The 22,906-nt window shown below is 40.1% G+C and overlaps 1 protein-coding gene across 1 annotated transcript in view; it reads right to left on the reverse strand.

Annotated features, from left to right (window-relative positions):
- The window catches only part of LOC126195171 (cGMP-dependent 3',5'-cyclic phosphodiesterase-like), a 333,488-nt gene that overhangs the window by 112,850 nt on the left and 197,732 nt on the right, over window positions 1-22,906 (reverse strand). The window contains exons 9-11 of the mRNA XM_049933683.1: window positions 1,714-1,842; window positions 1,485-1,620; window positions 1,211-1,328 (exon numbers count right to left, since the gene is read on the reverse strand). Of these exons, the coding sequence (XP_049789640.1) occupies window positions 1,211-1,328; window positions 1,485-1,620; window positions 1,714-1,842 (383 nt within the window). The remainder of the gene's footprint in view (window positions 1-1,210; window positions 1,329-1,484; window positions 1,621-1,713; window positions 1,843-22,906) is intronic.

A 22,906-nucleotide genomic window follows, 5' to 3' on the forward strand; every position in this document is an offset into this window, starting at 1 on the left:
GAGCTGAGTGCAGAATGTCTTCCCAGCCCAACTCCTGTATAATGTATTCTGTCAGCCTAGCACAATGTGTGCGGGCATTATTGGGGAGCAGCATTACTTCACGCAGTCTTCCTGGTCATTCTTCTCGGACTGCATCTGCAAGATGTCTCAGTTGTTGACAATAAATGTCAGCAGTGATGGTTACAACTCAGAGAAGCAATTTGTGGTATACCACACTGTTTCTGTTCCATCAGATGCGTAACATTATCTCTTGCAGATGTGTGCAAGTCTCTGTATGGGGAGTTGCTGCTTTGCCTGGACTCAATCATCCCTTTCTTTTCCTTAAGTTAGCAAACGGACACTATTTCTTGTCACCAGTAATGATACAGGATAAGAATGTTCGGTGTTGCTTATGAACCATTTGATGACAAGCAAGCAGTGGTACAGATATGGCCACCCGCTCATTTTTGTGATTTTAGTTTAGAGCACACGGTACCCATACACCCGATTTGTGAATCTTCCCCCTGCATACAAATGTCACGCAATGGTGGAATGAACATAGTTTATTACAGTTGCTAGTTATCAAGCACAGTATCATTCTGCATTAATGTGTTCAAATATCTTCATCCAACCCCGAAGGTCTTCCTGGATGTGAAGAGTCACTTATGTCAAACTGATGCTCCTTAAAACAAGAGAACCATTTTCTTGCCATGCTCTGTCCAATGGAATTATCCCCATACATGGTGCAAATGTTTCTGGCTGCCTCCATTGCTGCCATCCCTCTACTGAACTCAAACAGAAGAATATGTCGGAAATGTTCCAATTTCTCCATTTATACTCAATTTTCAAGTACCCACAGCTCCACTCACTATCTCTAGATAAAAAAATTACAATATGTAAACTTAAACAGCACCAGTAACCTACAAATAAAAAATGACAATCAATAAATAAACCCACAGCAATCACAATAGCAATAAGCAAAGAAAAAATGCTATGAACTTATGCACCAACTTAATACATTGAAAATAAAGACCACAAACATACTGACAGAGTTTCAAAACATTTAGATACTTCTCCTGCACCACATTAACCTCTGCCTTTGAAAATTTGTTAAAGGCTAATAGGGCTCTTTTTTACATATCTTGAAACTTTTACTTTCTTTTCAATCTCAACTTTCTCTTTTTTAAAGCAGGTGATATAAATACACATGATGTCTTCTTATATGTCTTACCTAATATTATGTCCCGTATAATGTCCAAACACGTAGTGTATTCATTCCTGTCAAGGCCATCTAGTATGTTACAGTCATCTGTATTTAGTATGCACAGAGTCTGTGCCAGATGGTGTCTCTAAACAAAAGGCAGCAGGGAGACAAAATTAATGAAAATAATAAAACTAACTCACCAAATGAGTACCTTAAGTAAAAAGTAATAGTTTTCAATTTAGCATCACTGTGATATACACTACATGGTAAGTCCAGTGGACAAAACTCTTTTAATTCTCACCTCCATAACAGATCCTTCAGAACTGTACAGACTTGCTAAGACTGTTCCAGATTCTGTCTGAAAGGAATTGTTTGTTCCGCGATGGTCCAAATCGTGACACAAGCATGATATAATGAATGCTAGTCCTTCCAGTGCCCTAAATGTTGGGGAAATGAAATAATTACACTTGTAATGACAAAGTCTGAGATTCTTCACTATTTCAGGAAATCATACAAATATAAGAACTTACGTTATATATGATTTATTTATTAGGTCAAGATTTTTAACCAAAAGGAAGGCAAAATGGGCCACAGAGAATGCATGCATCCAGTTGTGATATGGTGTGTCCCGATATCCTTTCTTCACGAGGAGAATAAATCTGAAGCACAAGAAAAGAAAAATTACATAAAAACAACAGACTACTTTCATAATGGGAAACAGATGCATGGCTTTATGTATGACCTCATAACATACAATTCAGCTAGTGAGAAAAGTGACCAGACAAGATGCAGCAAGTATGATGTACAGCAGGGGTAGCCAACATTTTTCCTTACCCCTCCCCTTTTTGTATCTCTGCTATGAGCAAAATTTTCTAACTGTCCAGCAGTTCCACAGTAATGGTAATTTATAAAGTATGGAAGTAACTTTACTTTTATAAAATCAAACAATGGAAAATCCAGAATGGAATGTAACAGTACTATGAAAAGAAAAGTTGTTACTCACCATATAACGGAGATATTGAGTCACAGACAGGCACAACAGAAAGACTGTCACAATATAAGCTTTCGGCTATCAAGGCCAGCCAGAGCCTGTAGTCGTGTGTGTGTGTGTGTGTGTGTGTGTGTGTGTGTGTGTGTGTGTGTGTGTGTGTCTCGTCTGTTTTCAACAAAGGCCTTGATGGGCAAAAGCTTATATTGTGACAGCCTTTTTGTTGTGCATATCTGCGACTCAGCACCTCCGCTATATGGTGAGTAACTGTTGTGACAGTGCCACGACATTTAACAGTGCCGCCACGACAGCACGCGCAAATGGCGATAGAGGCGCTCCGCAACTCGGCTGAGTGCGGGAGCGCCACCTAGCTACGAACGGCGCCGGCCGCATGTCACGGCACGGCAGTCGAATGAGAGATACTGAGATGTTATCGTGTAACCAGCTATTGTTTCTAAGTGAGTGTGTTGTAATATCCACGCAATTATTGGTGATTAAAGGTTAAAACACTTTTTGGCGACGAGGTCGGATATTTTCACTGCGTCGTGGATTTGTGTGTTCGTGACGGGGCAGACATGGAACAGCTTATGCAAGCGCTCACTGAACAACAAACACAGCTGACGGCTGCTATTCAGGCGTTGTCGACATCGCTTACTCATCGTCTGTCTTCCTCTTCTCCGCCTCCATTCCCTCCTTACGACGAGGCCGCTGAGGACTGGGAGGATTATGAGAAGCGTTTGCGGCAACACTTCTTGGCTGTGTAAGTCGTTATTTCTATCTTGGATTTCCCCACGGATCTATCAGCTACTATCTCAGTTAGCCCCTCTGCGGGAACCTGCCTCCCTGTCCTTCCAAGAAATGTGTGACTTATTGTCTAACTATTACCGCAAAAACACCCACGTCATTGCCGCCCGCATGGCATTCTACCGGTGTCGTAAACAGCCCCATCAATCTTTACCGTGCTTGGGCGGCGGAACTACACGGTCTGAGTAGGAAATGTCAGTTTGTCACGGACACTCATCATGAGTCTTATGCTGATTCAATGGTTAGGGATGCTATTCTACGGCTTGCTCCTGATAAAGAAGTTCGGCAACTTGCCCTACAACTGCCAAACCCGTCGTTGTCGGAAGTTCTAAGCATCGCTCAATCCTTTGAAGTGTCTCACGCTGCTGGCGCGCAAATAGACGCGTGGTGTGATGTAGGCGCTGTACAGTCAACTTTTGACACGGACAATGTGCCTGTTTCACAGGAGAATGACGATGTGGCGGCAGTTCACTTGCGTAAACAACGCCGCGTTGGGCCGCAACGCTCGCAGCAAAAACAGCAACCACAGAAGCAGGTTCGTTCCGCACATCCTTCTTGTCCACGTTGTTTCGTACAGCATGACAGGGCCGCGTGTCCAAAATGTTGGGCCACGTGTAATTCATGTAGGAAAAAAGGCGACATTGCTTCTGTGTGTCAGTCCCCTAAAGTTCCTGTCGACGAGGACGAGGCATCAGACATGGATGTTAACTGTGTGCTTTCTCAAACAAATAAGTTGTTTGTTACTGTTCGTGTTCTGGATAAAGATATTCGCATGCAAGTGGACACTGGCTCTGCAGTAACTCTCATTAATTCTCGCACGTATTTGGAGTTGGGCTCCCCTCCCTTGTCTCCAGTTACGCGAAATCTGAGAACTTATAATAAACAGAAAATTCCTATCATTGGCCAGTTTGATGCTTCCACTGCCTACAAGTCTGTTGTTAGGCCCCTCACGTTTTATGTGGTGGATCATGCGGGCACTGAAAACCTGTTCGGTTATGATGCTTTCCAGTTGTTCGGGTTCTCCATTGATGATGATGTGCACCTCATATCTGAGGATATTCCGTATCAACAGCTGGATGGATTGTGTTCTGAATTTTCGTCCGTGTTCTCTGCTGGTCTGGGTCATGCCAAGGATTTTGAAGCCCACATTACTCTTAAACCTACAGCTCGCCCTAAGTTTTTCCGGGCACGCCCTATTCCGGTGGCGTTGCGTGCACCTGTCAAGGCTGAGATAGACAGGTTAACAGCTTCAGGGATTCTCCTTCCTGTTACCTCCAGCGAATGGGCATCGCCAATCATGGTGGTTTCTAAACCAAACGGGAGTCTGCGATTGTGTGGTGATTTTAAAGCCAATGTCAACACTCAGAGCCTGATTGACACTTATCCTCTTCCCCATCCTGAGGAGTTATTTACCAAGCTCGCTGGGGGCCAGTTCTTTTCCAAACTTGACTTATCAGAGGCGTACCATCAGTTGCCGTTGGATGCTTCTTCCAAGGAATTTCTCGTCATCAACACTCCTTGTGGGTTGTATCAGTACCAGCAGTTACCATTTGGCGTCGCTAGCGTGCCGGCCATTTTTCAGCGGTTTTTGGAACAGCTCACGGCTTCCGTTCCCGGCTGCATCAACAATCTGAATGACATTGTTGTCACGGGGACCTCCACTGAGGAGCACCTTCGCAATTTGCGTTCACTGTTTTGGGTTTTGCATTCGGCTGGGTTGAAGTGCAATCTGGACAAGTCACAGTTCTTCCAACCCTCCATTGTGTATCTTGGTTTCCACTTGTCCCGCGAGGGTATATGTCCTCTACGTCAGCACGTTGCGGCCATTAACGCTCTACCCCGGCCGTCTACGGTCAAAGAACTTCAGGCGTTTCCAGGCAAGATTGCTTATTATCACAAATTCATTCCATCCGCGGCGGCGGTAGCTCATCCTCTGCATCAGCTGTTACACAAAAACGTCCCTTTCTGTTGGTCCGACGAGTGTGAGCAGGCTTTTGTCCGCCTGAAGTCTCATTTGCAGTCGGCGCCTTGTCTTGCCACATTCCATCCGGGTCAGCACTTGGTTCTGGCAACTGATGCGTCACAGTATGGCCTAGGGGCTGTTCTCGCTCATCGGTATGAGGATGGGTCGGAACGACCCATCGACTATGCTTCCAAGACACTCAACGATGCGCAACTCTCAAATCGAAAAGGAGGCGCTCGCTATCATTTATGCTCTAAAAAAGTTCAGCGTTTTTTTGTATGGTTCTAAGTTTCACCTCATCACCGACCACAAGCTGCTGGTCTCTCTGTTCAGCCCATCGGCGTCGCTTCTGGATAAGGCAGCTCACCGCCTGCAACGTTGGACCTTACACTTGTCTCGTTTTCACTATGAGGTTCACTATGAGATTCACTATCGCCCCACGGCCCAGCATGCCAACGCTGACGCACTGTCGCGATTGCCGATGGGCCCCGACCCGGTTTTCGATCGTGATGAACTACTCTGTTTCGACATTCATGAGGAAGAACGTTGTGCGGTCGAGGGTTTTCCACTTACAGGTTCGCAGGTTGCGTCGGCTACTGCGCGGGACCCGGTCCTGCGTCAGGTGATCGGTTTTATTCAACGGGGTTGGCCGGACAGGACCAAGGACCGGGCATCGGATCCCCTTCGCAACTACCATGTCTTGCGCCTTTGTCTGTCTGTTCGTGATGGTGTTGTTCTTCTGGCCACGGATGGCGCATCTCCACGGGTAGTAGTGCCAGCCTGTCTTCGCAAAGGTGTTCTCAAACTGTTGCATGAAGGCCATTGGGGGATTTCTCGGACTAAGTCCCTAGCCCGCAGGCTCGTTTATTGGCCCGGTATTGATTTGGACATCGCCCACATGGTTGCTGCGTGTGGTCAGTGCCCTCAACAACTGGCTGCACCTCGTACAATGCCCTCTCTGTGGCCTAATCCGGCGCAGCCGTGGGAACGGGTGCACGCTGACTTTGCCGGCCCCTTCCTCGGTACTTATTGGCTATTGTTAATTGACGCCTTCTCGAAGTTTCCGTTTGTTGTTAGATGTCCATCACCCACCACTGCGACGACGACAATGGCTTTGTCCAAAATCATTGCGCTAAAAGGTCTTCCATCCACGATCGTCGCCGGCCGGAGTGGCCGAGCGGTTAAAGGCACTACAGTCTGGAACCGCATGACCGCTACGGTCGCAGGTTCAAATCCTGCCTCGGGCATGGATGTGTGTGATGTCCTTAGGTTAGATAGGTTTAAGTAGTTCTAAGTTCTAGGGGACTTATGACCACAGCAGTTGAGTCCCATAGTGCTCAGAGCCATTTGAAACATTTGAACCACGATCGTCACGGACAATGTCCCTCAGTTCTCTTCGCAGGCCTTCCGTGATTTTTGTACTGGACAAGGGATTCATCATGTTACAGCACCGCCCTTCCATCCGCAATCGAATGGGGAGGTCAAGTGCCTTGTCCGCACTTTCAAAAGCCAGATGAAAAAATTCCTTAGTGATTTTTCCACAGATGATGCTCTGCTGCAATTTCTGAGTTCTTATCGCTTCACGCCTCTGGGTGATCACAGCCCTGCTGGACTCTTGCATGGCCGCCAACCGCGCACTCTACTGCACTTGCTTCACCCTGTCAGGCCTTGTGCTGTGTCCCCTAGTGTGGGAAAATACTCTGTGGGCGCCGACGTGTGGGCACGAGGGTATGGATCGTGCCCTAAATGGATTCCAGGGGTGGTCAAGGCTCTTCGCGGCCGCCGGCTTTGTGAAATACGTATGGACGACGGCATGGTTGTTCGCCCTTACGACCAGATGCGCCCACGAGTGGTGGCCACGCCGGTGCCACCGCCCCTTCCTTCGCCTCCAACAGCCCGAGAAGCCAGTCCTGTCACTTCTGCCGATCTTCTGTACGTGTTGATGCAGCCGACGTCGCTACCGCTTCCGAGTACGCCGGAACCGGCCCCAGTCGCGACGCCGCCTTCTCCGGGACCCATCTCGCTGGAGCACACCCCCAGGTCCACGACACCTATGGATGCTGCTCCGGAGTTTTCACTCATCATCTCGTCCAGGGGGCACATTCCACGCACGAGCTTCTGTCCTGGACATTTTCGACCATACTCTCGTGCCTCTCCGCGGGATCTTCTTGGGGCCTCACAAGAGGCCATGGATGTCTCTGCACTGTCCATGTCTCCAAGGAAGTGAGTGTTTTTTTTTTTTTTTTTCAAGAGGGGGAAAGTGTTGTGACAGTGCCACGACATTTAACAGTGCTGCCACGACAGTACGCGCAAACGGTGATAGAGGCGCTCCGCAACTCGGCTGAGCGCAGGAGCGCCACCTAGCTACAAACAGCGCCAGCCACATGTCACGGCACGGCAGTCGAATGAGAGATACTGAGTTGTTATCATGTAACCAGCTATTGTTTCTAAGTGAGTGTATTTGAATATCCACGCAATTATTGGTGATTAAAGGTTATAACAGTAACCACTTTCCTTTTCATAATATTGTTACTTTTATAAAATTTATAAAGCAGAGCAACTGCAAGTAAAGGCATATAATAATAATTACTTACCAAATATTTTATGTCAGAATTTTATGAAAATATTTTTACAAGTCCTAAAACATACTATTCACCATGAATGGCCCTATAGTAGGCAGCAGGGACCACCACTGATTGAGAGGGACAAACAACAAAAATACTTTGGCTCTAGTAGACTGACACAGCAATGTAAGTATGCCAGAACAGTTTATGTGCCAATATACTCATAGCATGTTCAAATGCTGAAGGAATTTTGAGAAACATATTTGTATATTATTTAGCAGAGGTGAACTATGGTGGCAGTTTGTGGCAGTGCTACTGATGGACTCCCATTGCACTTTTTCGTTTTTATTTGAAACAAAAAGATGGCATTTAAATTTATCAGTACATCACTTCATTGTCGGTCCAACAGCACACAATCAGTAGATTCTCACTACACTTTATAATAGGCCGTCAACTGTAGTGTCTGTTTTATTTTGTGTCTCCAAGATTCATAACGATATATAATATTAAATAGATGCTATAACCTATGATGTGTGTTCTTTTGTCTCCCTCTTTATGAAGACAGAGACAAAACCAGAGAAATTAGTTCATGTTTATCAGCAGAAAGGAACAGACACTTTTCCCACAAGCTCTGCTGTTAAATGATATTTGCCCTTACATGTGATATACTTAGAGTTAAATAACATGGTTTCATTACATGGTCTCAAATGTCTGATGATGATGACAATGATGAATACAATAAAATACTAGGAAAAATGGAGCTATGCAGAGACCTTATAACTAAAGCTTAGAAAGGTTCATGTTGTCATTCATATTTCCTGCTAAACTAGGTGAGTGAAGGAAACTGTGCCTGCAGGATACAATGGCTAAAAAGTATTATGTTCCATTTCTATGACTCCAGGTACAAAAGAAATAAATCCATATTTTATCACCTGATGAGAAAATAAAGGATGATCCACATAATCAAGCGATCTTTTTTTTTATAATCTTTTTAAGTAAGAATGAAATATTAACACAGAGTTTTCATTTAGCCCTGTGAACTCTTCAACTCAATTAATTAAATTCATTTTCTGTCATGTTTTCCTCCAGATGAACTGAATGTATTTCAAAAAATTACACCTATTGAGAAGGTTTACAACTCCTTTTTATACATTTTCTTCTTAAAAGCTCATAGATGACACTGGCTGGTTCAATAAATTAGCTGATTTACTCCGTTCAACTCCCTTGAATCTTTCAGCTAAAAGTAAGAGGCAACCAAGCAGATGCTGCACTATTAACGAAATAAGAGTTTAGTTGCTTAAATAGAATATTGTGGCTCAAAATATACCACTCACATGTTATGAGAATGAAGACATAAATTAATGCATTCCGCTATCCTCCATCCACTGGGTGAAAGAGGCATGGTAATTAACTCTGACCCTGTTATCAAACAGCTAAAAAGCTGACTGCCATTGTGGTTAATCTTTAGCACTGGTAACTTTTGCTACATTAATTAGTTATTTACAAAAGTAATAATTATAACATTCTTTCTAACAATGAAAAGTTCTTCATATTATTGTTGATTTTTTCCCTCTTTCAGACAGCGCTTTCATAATAATAAAATACATTACTTCACAAATTAATTCCTATAGCTTCAAAATGACATGCTTCCAGACATGCCACTTCATAACTACTTATTGATGATTTAATGCTCCTGCTATTCAGTGAGTGGGCATCTACAGTTCTAACTTATTTACAAAATTACACTAGTTAGAAACACTATTATTATACTTGTGCAGTAGTTAATGGCCAAATACCGGTACTAAATAATAAATACAGTATGTTGATAATTGTTACTCTCAGACCATCTAAAAATAACTGAATAAAACACAATTTTTGTGCCCTTCATGTTTCACCTTTATTCTTTGCAAGGCTTTTCAGAAATCTAGAATATGTACATATTTTTGTTTGTACTATTTACTTTACTTTTAGGATGTTGTAAACATAGCTTATAAACAACATCCTCATTGTAAACTAAATAGTATTAACAAAAATATGTACATATTCCAGGGCACAGAAGATGCCTTGAAATGAATAAATGTGAAATGTGTATGGCACAAAAATTGTGTTTTATTCAGTTGTGATTAGATGGTACCAAAGTAATGATTATCAGCATTCTGTAATTGTATATGCAAATTAGGACAGCAGGACTACAAAAGTGAATATGTTACCAAATAATGATGTCACACAACAGTACATAACACAAACAATGGAAAATCCAGGATGGGATAATGACAATGCTATATAAAGGATAGACTGTTACTCGCCATATAGCGGAGATGCTGAGTTGCAGGCAGGTGTAACAAAACAACCATCAAACAAGTAAGCTTTTGGCCAAAAAGGCTTTCATTAGAACTAGACAACACATGCATGCAAGCATGCGCGCGCGTGCACACACACACACACACACACACACACACACACACACACACACAGGTGCACGCATGCATGCATTCATTCATTCATTCAAATGAAAAGTCAAACACAGCTCACACAGAAATAATCACACTCATGTGTGTGTGAGTTGCGTTTATGTGAGTGTATGGTTTGTTGTCTAATTCTGATGATGGCCATTTTCGTCAAAAGCTTATCTGTTTTATAATCTTTTTGTTGTGCCTACCGGCAACTCAGCATCTTCATTATATGGTGAGTAGCAATTTACCAGCATATAATATTTATAAATATAGTACAATAAAAAATGACAACTCAGATGAGAACATTTGACATTACTTATAATAATAAATAACACACAAAATGACAAAACAGAAGTCATCCAGCTCAATATTTACTATCTTTTCAATAGCAAAGTGTTACAACTGTCAGAAAAGAAAACTAGCAACAACTGCTGCTACATACTTACAAATATCTTTCAAGCAGAATAGGAAGTAAATCCCCACTTAAGGCATATGCCATTAACACAGAATTTCTTTTAAAAAATGTTGTCAATCCACATCAAATGTTATATTTCTTAATGGTATACGAGTTCTTTCAAAAAATTCCAGAACTTTCTTCACAAAATTTTTCTGTGCTTACTCCTTACTTATTGTGCACTGTCGCTTTTGAAATACTCCCCTCCATAAATGATACACTGCTCCCAACATCGCTTCCACTTCTGGAAGCAGTCTGGGTACGCCTCTTGCAGGACTGTGCAAAACGCTGTCTGCGAATTTTTCTTCATCTCATCTATTGTTGCAAATCTTCAGCATTTCAATGGGGTTTTCAACTTTGGAAATTAAAAGAAGTCCACAGGGGCCATGTCTGGAGAGTATGAAGGATGAGGCAGCACAAGTGATTTCATTTTTGTGCAATATACATGGACCGACAGGGATGAATGTACGGGTGTGTTATTGTGATGCAAGAGCCATGAATTGTCTCGCTACATTTCAAGCCATTTCCTTCTCACATTTTCTCGCAGGCTTCACAACACTTCCCGGTAGTATCATTGATGAACAGTTTGTCCCTGTGACACAAATTCATGATGAACCAATCCTTCAAAGTCAAAGAAAACTATCAGCATGACTTTGACATTTGACCTGACTTGATGAGACTTTTTTGGTCTTGGAGAACCTTTCACAACCCATTGTGAAGATTGAAGCTCGGTCTCAACATCATAACCATAGACCTATATCTCACTATTAGTTATGATTCTCTTAAGTAACATCTCGTTCTCATTTGCATGATCCAAAAGCTCTTCACAGATTGCGAAGCAAAGGTCTTTCTCGCTTTGACTCAAGAGCTGTGGGATGAACATTGCAAACTTTATGAAAAATTGAAGGCACTAAATATTTAATTCAGAAAGATGAAAATTCATATGTTGTGTCACTTTGATATACAAATATTAACTATGTGACTCATTACGCTACCTCTATTAGTTTTCAAGTTGACAAACTGCCTATTGGCTTCTGTCTCGGGTTCTTCGGACGACGTTCATCTGATGATTTTACTGACATTTCGCCAGCATGAGTGAGTGGCATTCTCAAAGCTTCACCCTCCATTGCTTGTGGTGAACTGGAGCCGAGCTCGCCACTGCAGACTATATGTACCTGGCACGCTAACATCCAAGGACTTCTCTGCGGTCATTTCCGGTACATTTCTTCTCTTGCTACCTGCAATGGTCGTTCATGCAGTACGGAAAGCCAGGATCCATTTACCTTAAGGCTTTCTTCTTTCTTGTTGAAGCTATTCCCATGTTTTTGTATTTCTATCACCTCTCTGAACAAGTGGGTGTGATGAGTGCTTCTCTACAGCCAGAACTTCCATGTCAGAATGAAAAAATCCCTATTAATATCACATAAGTATCATTTGTATTTGTTATAGAAAGTTCTAATTACAGCACTTGATTACAATGATGAAATAATACAGCTGTACTAAGTTTCAAGACTTTAGTATAAGTAACAATCACTGTACAGAATCTTAAAGAGACAGGTCAGAGGTCATTTTCTACAGTCAGTTCCATTCTACAAATTCTAGCCAGGAACGTTTAAATGCAATCGAGCTAAAGCTTTTTCAGTAACTAAAGCCAACTTAATTTCACTCATACAAAAATTAAGAAGCTTATAAATTGTTAAACAACAGAATTATTAATTAATACGTGTTTGAGAAATGGGCCCATTTGGATGCTGCTACCTGTGCCGAGAGCAGTTGTTAGCAGATGTTCCTTTCAGTGGTCTGCTGCACCCCTATATAAATACAGCCCGAAAGGTAGTGGGAAGAAACACTTTTCATTGAGATACCAATTTGTTTGTGTCAGTCAAACGCCGGAATCCGCTGTACCTCGGATGATGTCAGAACTGGGCACGTACCTAAAGAGTTTTTGGTAAAAGTAGGAAATGAACTCTTGAGGATTGCTTACAATTCATGGAAGTAACTGTTTGTGTACTGCCAGTAATGTTGACAAAACCAAGTGGCAAGTGGTGAGATTATTTTCCACTTTTGTGGCTAGCAATTAACTTTTGTTGATTCCAAGTCAGGGCAGTACAGCTTTTTACTTGGAAATTCGCATAGAGGTTGCCTCTGAACTGTTAATAGTGCTGTTTCCAATATGGATATTATTATTATTATCATTAGAGATATTACTACATATTGTGCATGTGAACTTTTACTGAATATCTCAATCAGTCAAACTCTAAACTCGTATTTATAGTGAAAGTTTCCTGATCCTGCTGATTAAGTAGCAAGTAGGAACATTTTCTTGCAGTGAGTACAATCAGTAGTGTGGACATGCAGACTGGAAATTATGGCCAGTATGTTCACCATTGCTTTCTACCTGACACAGAAAGGGTTTTCAGGCTCTTGTAAACAGCGACAATAATTACCCGCCGCCCCCGTATGGTACATTGGGTGGGAAACTAAACAGCGAAAGTGATCGATACAACAAAGAGAACTCAGTAGGCACAAACAGGATACCATAGTAAAATATGCCAAAACTAGTGTGAGAATAGTGTTAAAATTTGCTCATGAGTGTGGAAGCTAAATTGTAAATGTTAGCCCCAGTAACCCCGAACATGACAGAAGGATATAAGTCGATGACACTACATTGAGGCTACTACCGACACTGAGGTTTGATGAAGATGGTGCATCATCAAGAAGCTGCATGGACTTGCAAGCTACCTGCAATCTACTGTGCATGCTCACTGTGCCCAGCCCCTCCCTCCCGGAGCTACTGGAGTAGGCGATACCTGCTGCCATCCTCAGAGCCACAGCTGTTGCTGCTTGCAATATGTTGGGACACATCTCATCTCATGTGCTGGTACATCATGTCAGTGTCACTCATTGAGATCAAGCAATTAAGTCAAGAATATTTGAAGTATTTGTTAATTGCAACTAATAGGCTATTAAAAATAGAATATAATAATAAGGACAATGTGTGCCAGTTAAGATGGAACCAGTCTTTGATGATGAAGCCTCAGAATTAGAAATTGAAATTAACTAGGATGGCTCCAACAAAGGAATAAATACAAAATCTATATGTGATTTGTAGAAATTAGAAGTGGAGGTAAATTTCAATGTTATGGCAAAATTCTGATGATGAGGTAACTGAAGTTCTCAGGTCAAAAAAGAAAAAGTAGAAATAATTAAGTTATCAGATAACGAAACCAACGTCAATATTTCTGAAATTCAGCCAAGTCAGGGAATGCAAGAAACTCCTTTAGAACCAGATGAAAGCCAAGCACTAAGGCAGAGGCAATTACTGTTTTATAAACTTGAATAACATAATAAAGAACTGAACACTAAGATGGAATCCAATAGTAAACAGTTAAGTAGTAAGACTGAGTGTAGTAACAAAGAATTAAACAGGAAGATTAAATCTAGTATTGAAGAACTAAAGGATAATAGTAAAGAACTAAAGGATGAAATGACTTAAAAACTGGATAGCTTACATTATAAAATTGCTTCTAACTCCCAACATCTACCAAGTCAAAATTGGGCAACTGCTAACTAAATTGCATAGTTTTTCCAAACCGAAATTGGTGAAGTCTGAAAAGATTTCAAAGACGCAGATGATTTTATGGAAGGGAGGAGGTTGTCAGAAAGAATAGGCAACGAATCCAAACATTGCTCAAATCAATCTGAAGAAGTAACTACTAAAGTAAATGAGTGCCAAAAGGATATTAAGAAAGTAAAATCTGTTTGTGTTAACTCATATGAAGATGTAATGAAGATGTTGATAAAAAGTTTTCTGAAAGAGTAGAAGCAGTGCAACTATAGGAATAAGAACTAAATACTAGTATTAATAACACAGAAAATAGAGTAACCTCTGGTAGCTCTTGTAAAACTACTGTACAGCACGTTGCTTCAGTTCATGCCGCTTTCATTGAATGTTGTCAATTTTTAGGTTTTGATCCAGACAAACAAATTCACCCATTAGAGTTCTGGAATGATTTTGAGGATATTTTGCCAAATGCATTGTTAGAATGTGAAAAATTTTATTTCATAAGAAGCCATTTGTCAGGTGATGCTTTGCAATGGTCAGGCGACGAAACGGTTAGATGCAGACCTCTTACTGAATTTAAAACTGCATTTCTTAATGAGTACTGGTCACATAAAAACAAAAAGATGTTTTGAGAGAGTTTTGGAGTGATAAAGTTTATTCTTGGTCATTAATCAGTTAAAGAGTTTTCTAGAAGGTGGTTTTCACGGCTGTCACATCTGATAGAAAAGATGAAACTGGAAGTGATTATCATGAGACTACTGTATTTACTCGAATCTAAGCCACACTCGAATCTAAGCCGCACCTTAAAAATGAGCCTCGAAATGAAGGAAAAAAAATTTTTCCCAAATCTAAGCCGCACCTGAAATTTGAGACTCGAAATTCAAGAGGAGAGAAAAGTTTTAGGCCGCACCTCCAAATCGAAACAAAGTTGGTCCATCTTAATATGAGACACAATTTAGGTCGAATGAATGATGATACAGCTACAGTGGTTTGGTTCGAGTCGTAAGCTTAGCAGTTAAGCTTTACCAGGTAGCCATTGCTATGTGTCAGGCGCTCCGTCCGTATTTATACGGGTACCTTTCCTTTTTCACGTGCTCCGTCTGGTTTGAAATGATTGCTTATTTTTCTTTGAACTCATAAGTGCCATTCTCTTTGTTATAAGTGTTCATGTCACTCCAAGCTGAAAATGCATTACTGTATTGTGTCATGCATTGTTTGTCGCATTCTGATAATGAGTGTTTAAGGCCTGTCGCCGCTCACGGCATGGCTTGCTTTTGTGTGCGCTACCGCCGCTTACAATGAAAAAAAAAAAAAGGGAAAAAAGAGAGAAATTGTCTCATTAGCAAAACAATGGCAAGAGACTGCTATTTGTTGTTACTTACACTGCTGCTTTCTTTGATAATGATCAACAAGAACCAAATAATAGACTGCGTATGATAGAAGATGTTCTGAATGAGAGTTTAGCGAAAATTTTTCTCCGTTTGAAAATCTTTGCAGACGCCTCTGTAGTACATTACATTCTGCACAGAAATTAGTCATCTTAGATTTAAAAATCTTGTCAATTGCCATGCTTCATTTCTGACTGTATCGCTATTAGGCATAAGAATAATACGAATATAAACATGACATGATATGTATATTCTTCCGTGTTTGCTGTTGTCCCCACTCTAGTTTCATAGTTTATTAGGCAGACAGGATTTAAATGAGATAGAAGAAAAAAGGAAAGAATACATCACAAAATGTTTATATTCGTATTATTCTTATGGTGAAGAGAATACTGCATGTGATTCAAAATTCATAAAAGTTCCTATTAGCAACCATCTCTTCTCAAAGGTAGGAAAAAATTCAGAACATGGTGTTGGCCATATTGACAAACATCCCAAACAGTCTTGCCAGTCGGATTTTCGTGGTAAATTGAAATGCTGCTACTTTCGAAGATGAACAATACGGAATTTGTATTTACTTCATTGGATAATGTATGAAAATGCAGTGGTCGAAACTCGGGGCGGAGAAAAAAGCTCGTCTTCCACCTTTTTTTAAATTTATTTACTGACGCAGAGGTTTTGGTGCCAGTATTTATCTTTGTGCCTGCTAAGCAAGCCTGTGTAGCGCTACATATATTCGACGGCAGAAATTAGTTGTGGCGGCACCTACCAACATTTTTCAGAACTTCTGCTTACTTTGCACTCAATTCTAAGCCGCAGGCGGTTTTTTGGATTACAAAATCAAAAAAAAGTGCGGCTTAGATTCGAGTAAATATGGTAGAAGGTAAGCTGCCTTGGCATTGGCAGAAAACATTCATTTCTGCACCAAAAGAGAATGTGGATAGGTTCATTGAGTATCTGGAGTGAGTGGAAAGAGTAGCTGCTGTTGAGGAGCAGATGCAAAATAATAATAGGTCTTCTAACAATCATGTAAACAACCAAAATAATGACTGTGGGAACATGAATGTCAGAAGTATGAAGGTTGAGAATACAAGATTTAAATACAGTGCTCAGTGTCATGGTAGAGGAAGAAGAGATAGACAGTCACTGCTTTCGCAATAATTATCACGACAAAGGCAGAAATGTAAATAATGTACTGCTGAGACACGAAGAAGAGCACAATGCTACCCTACCTGATTTTGAATCAAATGATCACAACAGGCTAGTTGTCAGAAACTAAGCCCCACCCATGAGCAAACATACACTCCCCAGGTGGAAGCAGTAACACAGCCAGTAACAAAAACACAGACCACAATCAGTCAGTACACGCAATCTGATAGCTGAGATGATGAAATAGGAAGAGACAGTACCAGTGATGTGCTAAACTACTATTATTATATAGCTGACAGCATTCTGGACACGTTAGAAAAATGGGACAAGAAGGAAAAAGAAAATGCTACAGATAATAGAGAGGAACAAATTAATGGGTTTGACTCAGATAAGGACAAAGATGAAGTAAAGGCTTACATCTTCAATAACAATGGTAATCTGAAGGCTACAGTTTTGGTACAGGAAGCAGGGTCAGTTCTGCATGGTTCTGAAGAGGAGGCATTGTTGGATGAAGGGGGTAGCAATAATAATGAGGTCTAGAAACCTGTCAGCTGTATGACTTGACACAAACTGTAAAAGCAGAAGGCCTGTTATAGATAGCATGTACAGGGACGCAGTTGCTCAGACATAGAGAGTAGTGTAGCTGATGTGCAGCAAATGAAAGTAGAGGAAGTCATCAAGCGCTTTGATATAAAATTAGTGGAAAGGTTGGCAAAGGCAGCTGAGAAGGTAAAGATTGATGACCCCATAAATCTGAGTGTAAATGTACTTGCAACTGAACAAAATTACTTTACCTGACAGACTGAAAATGATTTATTAGGAGACAATTATGAAAAACCTGTTTACAATAGAATAACTTGCCCTATTGTATAAACTAACATCTCAAGAGTAACAGAGTGTTGTCTTCTTGATAGTGGCAGCAACACAAGTGCTTTGTCCCAAGCATTCTTTTATTCTATTCCTAACAAGAATGAGCTAACTGCATGAAAGTAAGTGATTTAAGATGCAACTGGAAAAGTTTCTACACCAGTACAGCACAAAGCTTTGATCCCAATTGATATAGGTAACATAACAATACATTATCCTTGCTTAATCATGCTTGGTTTAAGTATTGAAATATTAACTGGCACACGTCTTTTAACGAAATATCAGGGAAAGATTGACTTTAATCAGAGCCACTTAGCATTAACTTCACCTGATTCTGAAGTGATTACAGGGCCCTTCACTGGGAAGTATGTGGGTAGTAATAATGAAGCTTGGGAACTGCCTATTAGAGTAATGAGAAATAAGGGCTAGTTGCAGAAACATACTGAATTCTGGAATAACAAGCAAGGTACTAATGTGGAAGAGAATTATATCCCGGCAGAAATAGAGGCTAAGTACAGTCAATAGATCAAATTTCTGATAAAAGAGTCTTGGACAGAAAAACAAGGCATGATGCAAAATCTTCTCCCACTGGTTTCAACATTGGTGAACTAGTGTTGGCCAAAACTAAAGAAAAATATAACAGAATTTCAGTGGAAACAAAGCATTTTATATATACGAAGACAGTAACTTGTTCTCGAAAGAACAGTTACTGTTGATGACCGTGCAGCTTTTCCCTGAAATAAATGATGACTAACTAACAACCTCAGCTGCCGACAGGTGTTGTTGTTATACCTCGATGTGGACAGCTGAAAATGTGTGCCTCGACCGGGACTCAAACCCGGGATCTCCTGCTTACATGGCAGACGCTCTATCCATCTGAGCCACCGAGGACACAGATGAATAGCGCGACTGCAGGGACTTATCCCTTGCACGCTTCCCATGAGACTCACATTCCCAACTGACCACAATTCTACATATGTATTGTACCTTATAGACATTTGCCCACCCACTCATTACTCGCACACGCGTTGGCAATTCCCGTAAGAGTTTGGGCAACCTGTGCTCATTTGCACAGATAAAGGTCAATGGCTGGGTAGCCTTTAAACTATATATACGAAGACAGTAACTTGTTCTCGGAAGAACAGTTACTGTTGATGACCATGCAGCTTTTCGAGTCCCGGTCAAGGCACACATTTTCAGCTGTCCACATCGAGGTATAACAACAACACCTGTCGGCAGCTGAGGTTGTTAGTTAGTCATCATTTATTTCAGGGAAAAGCTGCACGGTCATCAATATATCCTTTAATTCCACTCCTGAATCTTTCTTTTATTTCCATCACTGCTTGTTCAATGTACAGGTTGAAAAATGGCTCTGAGCACTATGGGACTTAACATCTGTGGTCATCAGTCCCCTAGAACTTAGAACTACTTAAACCTAACTAACCCAAGGACATCACACACATCCATGCCCGAGGCAGGATTCAAACCTACGACCGTAGCAGTTGCGCGGTTCCAGACTGAAGCACCTAGAACCGCTCAGGCACACCGGCCAGCAAGAAACTTTACATAAATTAATAACTTGCAGTTGGAAGTAAGATTGTCTGTAGGTAGGAGAAGGTATGGGTAACAAAATGGTGCCACTAGAGGCAAGCCATAGCATTTTGATATTAATTAAAAAAGATGTGTGGAAGGGGTGTGAGGATCACACCAAGAATGTGAGTAAATAATGAGGTTAGTAGGCCAACAAAGATAAAAGGGAGAAAAATGTGTCGAAATGTATAGAAAAGTGAAAAATATGGATAAATGAAAATAGGGAGAAAAAGGAGAAATGAAGTCAGTAAGCTGACATATATAGTAAAATAGTGGAAAATTTATGGGTAATTCTGTCATCCCTCGTATAAAGGTTGAAAATGCATAATCTTGCTTAAGGCAGATGGTCATTTAATAGATAAATATTGACATATGCATACAACAATATAGGTAAACAAAAGTGTTAAGAAATGCAGATGGTAGAGTATGGGTGTGTTACAAGAAAAACAGCTTTCTGATTATGTGTGTGACAAAGCAAAGTAACTGTTGTCAAACATATTATTTCCTTAGTATATTAAATCGTACAATAATTGAGCCATATGAAGATAGAACTTACAAAGGTTACTTGATTTTCCAAGTAAAGCAACATCTGAGGTAATGAAATAAATTGCAAACTAGCCCATTAATGTTTATTAATTAAGCAAAATGTCAAGATTTTGTGAAGTAACATATTGCCAATAATCATTATGAAAAAGTTAATAATAGTTTTCTAAACAATAAAATTTTAACGAGAAAAATTCTTTCTGATAACTTCTCACTTGTTTATTTAAACTATAGAAGGAAAATAGAATACAAAACGTATTTTGTTCTCCCTCAAATGTAAGATGAGAACAGAAGCTTGGGCTATGTTATCTCTTTCTCAGCGACATGGTGGCATCATGAAAGGCGGCCTACAATCTGTATTGGAGAAGGAACCAAGAAGGACCTGTGCAACAGAGACTCCTCACCTTTTCGCTTTCGTAACAGAGTATAGTGAACAATGCTATACATAGTTACTTCCCACCCTCTACCTTAAATATTTTAGTGAAAGCGGTTTGTAAGGACACACAACAGTTCCCACAGCTGTGATTAAATGAGTGAGTACTGAAAAACAAAAGGTTTTTGTGTCTTTCTCTTCCACGTAAAGACTGAAAATTATAAATCACGAAATTAATTTTGTAATAATTGAAAATTTTAGTTCATGTTTCTATGTTATTTATGTATATGGTTTTTAAAAATCCACTATATTATGTTCTTCTATGTATGGTTACTTTTGTGAGTGTAGTATTACAGAAAATTATGCAAACATCAATTTTATTTAAAAGGGGTCAATTACAGTAACATAACTTGTTTCTAAGATTTAATTGTGTTCAAAAACACATTTTTTCACAAAAATAAATAGGGGGTTGTGTGGCAAAACAAGCACTGTATCATTGTGAGAGATACAGAGGCGAGCGAGTTTGCTGAGACTTATCCCATTTCACTGCTACTAGTACCACATTATCATAACATGCCAGTGAATAGCATACAAAGTTTTGCACCATGATCTAACAATGAAATTAAATATTAAAGTAACTTTTTCAAACTCTGTCAGGCTATGCTTCACTATATTAATCTTAATGTTAAATCTCAGAATGATTAGATGAGTAAGTTTTGTTAATATATTACCTAAAGATAAAAATAAGTGGTGCTAAATAATGCAGCTACAAAGCTAAAAATTGTTCAGAATGTACAAATGCATTTCACAATCAAAAGTTACACATCACAACTTGATCGAAGCAATATTTTGGTCAAAATCGGTGTTTTTACAAAAAACTGGAGGTGCTAGATACTTGACTCAGAAAGATGAATATTTGTATGTTGCCGCAGTTTGATATAAAAACATCAACTACGTGACCCCCATTATGCTACCTCTATTAGTTTCCAAGTTATTCCCTATATTTGGATCAAAAATGTCTCTATTCATGTAACATTAAGTATCATTTGTATTTGTTACAGAAAGTTCTAATCACCACACCCGATTACAATGATAAAATAATACAGTTGAACCAAGTTTCAAGACTTTAGTATAAATAACAATCATTACAAGGAATCTTAAAGAGGCAATTCAGTTGTCACTTTCTACTGCTAGTTCCACTGTAAAAATCTAGCTGCCAATGTTTAAATGCAATCGAGCTAAGACTTTTTCAGTAACTAAAGCCAACTTAACTTCATACATACAAAAATTAAGAAGATTATAAGTCGTTAAACAAAAGAGATTTATTAATTAATGTGTGTCCAAGAAAGCGGCCATTTAAATGCTGCTACCTGTGCCTAGAGCACTTGATAGCAGATGTTCCTTTCGGTGGTCTGCTGCGCACATATATAAATACAGCCTGAGAGGAAGTGAGAAGACATACTTTGCATCAAGATAGCAATCTGTCCACATCAGTCAAACACTGGCACACATTTTGCCTTGGATGATGTCAGAGCTGGGCACCTACCTAAAGTGTTTTTGCTGCAAGCAGGAAGTGAGAACTGCACACCGTCCTGGATTGCTTACATTTCATGGATGTAACTTTTTGTATACCACCAGTAATGTTGACAAAACTGTGTGACAAATTATAAGATTATTTTCCACTTTTGTGGCTAGCAGCCAAGTTTTGGTGATTACAAGTCAGGGCGGTACACGCTTTTACTTGGAACTTCCCATAGAAGTCACCTCTGAACTGTTAATAGTGCTGTTTTCATAGGGATATTATCATCATCATTAGAGATATTATTATTTATTGTGTGTGTGAACTTCTGCTGAATATATCAATCATTTAAAACTCTAAACTTTTCATTTATAATTATAGTGATAGTTTCTTGATCCTGCCGAGTAAATAGCAAGTAGGAAAATTTTCTTTCAGTGAGCACAATGAGTAACATGAACTTTCAGACTGGAAATTATGGTCAGTATGTTCTCCATCACTTTCTGGTTGACTGAAAATATAGTTTGCAGCCTCTTGTAAACAGCAACGATAATTTACCCGCCACCTCACAAATTGAATGCAAATGCATTGATCCTCTTACTCTCCATCTCAAAATTTGCAAATTGTATGACACAACATTCTACTCAATACAGCACTGAACAATAGCCAACAGACATACAACAATGAAACTTCCAGCAGTTACACATTAAACATAGGAGTGTGCAGGGATGCCAACTGCATTTTGCTCGAAAACACCATTGGTGCAAAAATTGTGAATGTCCCGGAATTATTTGAACAGACCTCATAAGTTGCATTATTCCTAAATGCCAGTGGATGTGCTGCTATACCTTGAAGGGCTACACATGCAAGACAGAAACAAGTATAGTGTTGGAGCACTGTATGGTTGGTCAGACACAACACTGATAAAGCAAAATGTTTCTACAGCTGTATCAACTGCAGCTTGAACATAACGCAGCATATGCTGCAGTGAACAACAGTAAACATCCTGGATATCAGACAGCACAACAGATAATCACACAACGAAGCTTCCAAATTTATATCTGCCAACAAGGTTTTTGAAAATGAAATGCATGGCCACTCATTAAAAGCCACTTGCAACGTGAACTATGGGCACTAGCAGAAAGTTGATCTTTTCAAAACTATGAGGTACTGGCAGCTGCATTGCATATAAATTTTCCCATAGCTGCTGATGGATCCATAAATGGGTGAAGATATCTCGAACGTCAGTTTTGTAGGCACCTTTCTGCCCTCAGTAAAGAATATATGGCATGTTCCTATATTTCTTGTTTCCTGCAATAGAAAAGTAGTTTTGTTTTGTTTTCTTTACAATATGTGAAATAAATAATATTGTCATGTTGTAAACAGAATCAGGTCCCAATCTGAAAGTAGGATTGTCAATGAATTACAACACTTAACACTGAAACACTGGTATGTGGAGGTTAAGGGACCAGACAGCAACGGTCATCGGTCCCTACTTAACACTGAAAG

Source organism: Schistocerca nitens, chromosome 7 (genome assembly GCF_023898315.1).
Source record: "Schistocerca nitens isolate TAMUIC-IGC-003100 chromosome 7, iqSchNite1.1, whole genome shotgun sequence".
Lineage (NCBI taxonomy): Eukaryota > Metazoa > Arthropoda > Insecta > Orthoptera > Acrididae > Schistocerca > Schistocerca nitens.